The sequence below is a fragment of the Haplochromis burtoni genome, unplaced genomic scaffold (assembly GCF_018398535.1).
Source record: "Haplochromis burtoni strain Fernald_Lab_line unplaced genomic scaffold, NCSU_Asbu1 Contig_1251, whole genome shotgun sequence".
NCBI lineage: Eukaryota > Metazoa > Chordata > Actinopteri > Cichliformes > Cichlidae > Haplochromis > Haplochromis burtoni.
This window is the reverse complement of record NW_024583612.1, coordinates 7,583-9,184: the sequence shown is the minus strand read 5'-3', so window position 1 is coordinate 9,184 and position 1,602 is coordinate 7,583. Positions and strand designations below refer to the sequence as shown.

General features: G+C 37.4%; 1 protein-coding gene across 1 annotated transcript in view; it reads right to left on the bottom strand.

Moving 5' to 3' along the window:
- The window catches only part of LOC102298646 (interferon-inducible GTPase 5-like), a 12,112-nt gene that overhangs the window by 3,088 nt on the left and 7,422 nt on the right, over positions 1-1,602 (bottom strand). The window contains exon 3 of the mRNA XM_042216770.1: positions 420-1,018. Within this exon, the coding sequence (XP_042072704.1) occupies positions 420-1,018 (599 nt within the window). The remainder of the gene's footprint in view (positions 1-419; positions 1,019-1,602) is intronic.

Genomic DNA, 1,602 nt, shown 5'->3' with positions numbered 1-1,602 from the left:
TTGGATTGATAATTTGACCTTGTCAGTCTAAAATGAACAAGGAAATTAAAAATCTGTTCTCATCCTAAATTTTGGTATCAGACTGAAAGAGACAGTAGCAGTGCATTTAATGAGTGATCAGTGTTCAGATTTATTTGGACAAAGTTCAACTGTCCAAAAAAAGCCTGACCTTTCCAGCAGCTGCAGAACAATCAGCTCCAGAAGGAGAGATCTAAATAACTTTGTGATGTTTCAAGTGTATAAGGTTCATCCAGCTTCCTCTCAGTAAATACTGAGAATCAAATTAATTAGTAATTTTTGTATTTTGAGTATGCGATGATGCACACAATAGAAAATAAAGGTTATTACATTCACACATTTTTAAAGAATACATCCAGAAATTAATCTCACACTGGGATAAATGATCACTGAACACTCACCTTTAACGCAGTCGTCTCTGATCTCTGTCAGAGTCCTCTCTGCACTGAAGTCTCTCTTTCTTCTCTCAGCATTTATATCGTTGTCAATCTTTGAGCGAACAAAGTAGAACTTTTTCTTCATCCTCTGAATCTCCTGAGCGAGTTTCACATCATTCTCTTTGAACCGAGCAGCCGCAATGATGATGAAGAAGTCATACTTCTCAAATCCAACATACCTCAGGTATGAGTCAGCTGGATACTTCAAGGTGCCAATTCCAGGAAGATCCCATAAGATAACATTGGGATAGTCTGGATGGAAGTGTGGTTTAGGATCCATTGAGGATTCTGTAACACCAGTAGGAGCAGCTCCCTCATCATCATCACATAGTCCTCTGAGGGCATTAACAAAGGTGGATTTACCAGCCCCAGATTCTCCTGTGATGGCAATATTTAATGTGATGTTTTTCTCCTTCACCATTAACTCATTGATCTTTGCAGCAGCTGCTGGTTGGTCATTCTTCAGCACAGCTTCATTAATTTCTTCTGTAACTGATGCAAATCCAAACTGGTCGTCTGTGCTTGTATGTAAAGTCTGAAACAGCAAAAGAGGACAAAATTTACTTTTGTGATTTGAGAGGCATGAAATGTAACTATCACAATCTAACATTATACACACAACTGGCCTAAAATGGCATAATTAAATAATTACACAAACAAAAATAAAATATCTTCAATACAAGCTGGAGCCAAATTATGGAGAGTCATAATTAATTTCTTAATATTTCGTTTTTTTCTGTCTCAGAGGACTGAAATATTTTCATTGGATTGAAATGGGCTTAAAATAAATCTGTGGTTGACATTTTTAACTCTGAATTGAAAAGTTAAAAAACAAAATGTTTGTTAGGCTGGAAAGAAAATGATCCGAGCTCACACCAGCACACAGTGTGTAAAAACAGTCTGAGTTGAGATGCTGTGTGAAGTTACAGGAAATGTTGGAAACCTAAAACTATGATGCCTGTCACAGTTTGGATTTAAAGCAGCAGCCAATGATCTGATCGGTGTGTTTTCACACAGGCCACAGTTACAGTCATGAGAAAAACATTTTCTCAGTTCTCCTTCCTCAGGATTTACTAAGGTAAGCAGCAGCAAGGTACTGCTAACTGATCAACAGGACAATGATCCTAAACACAGCAGCAATACAATC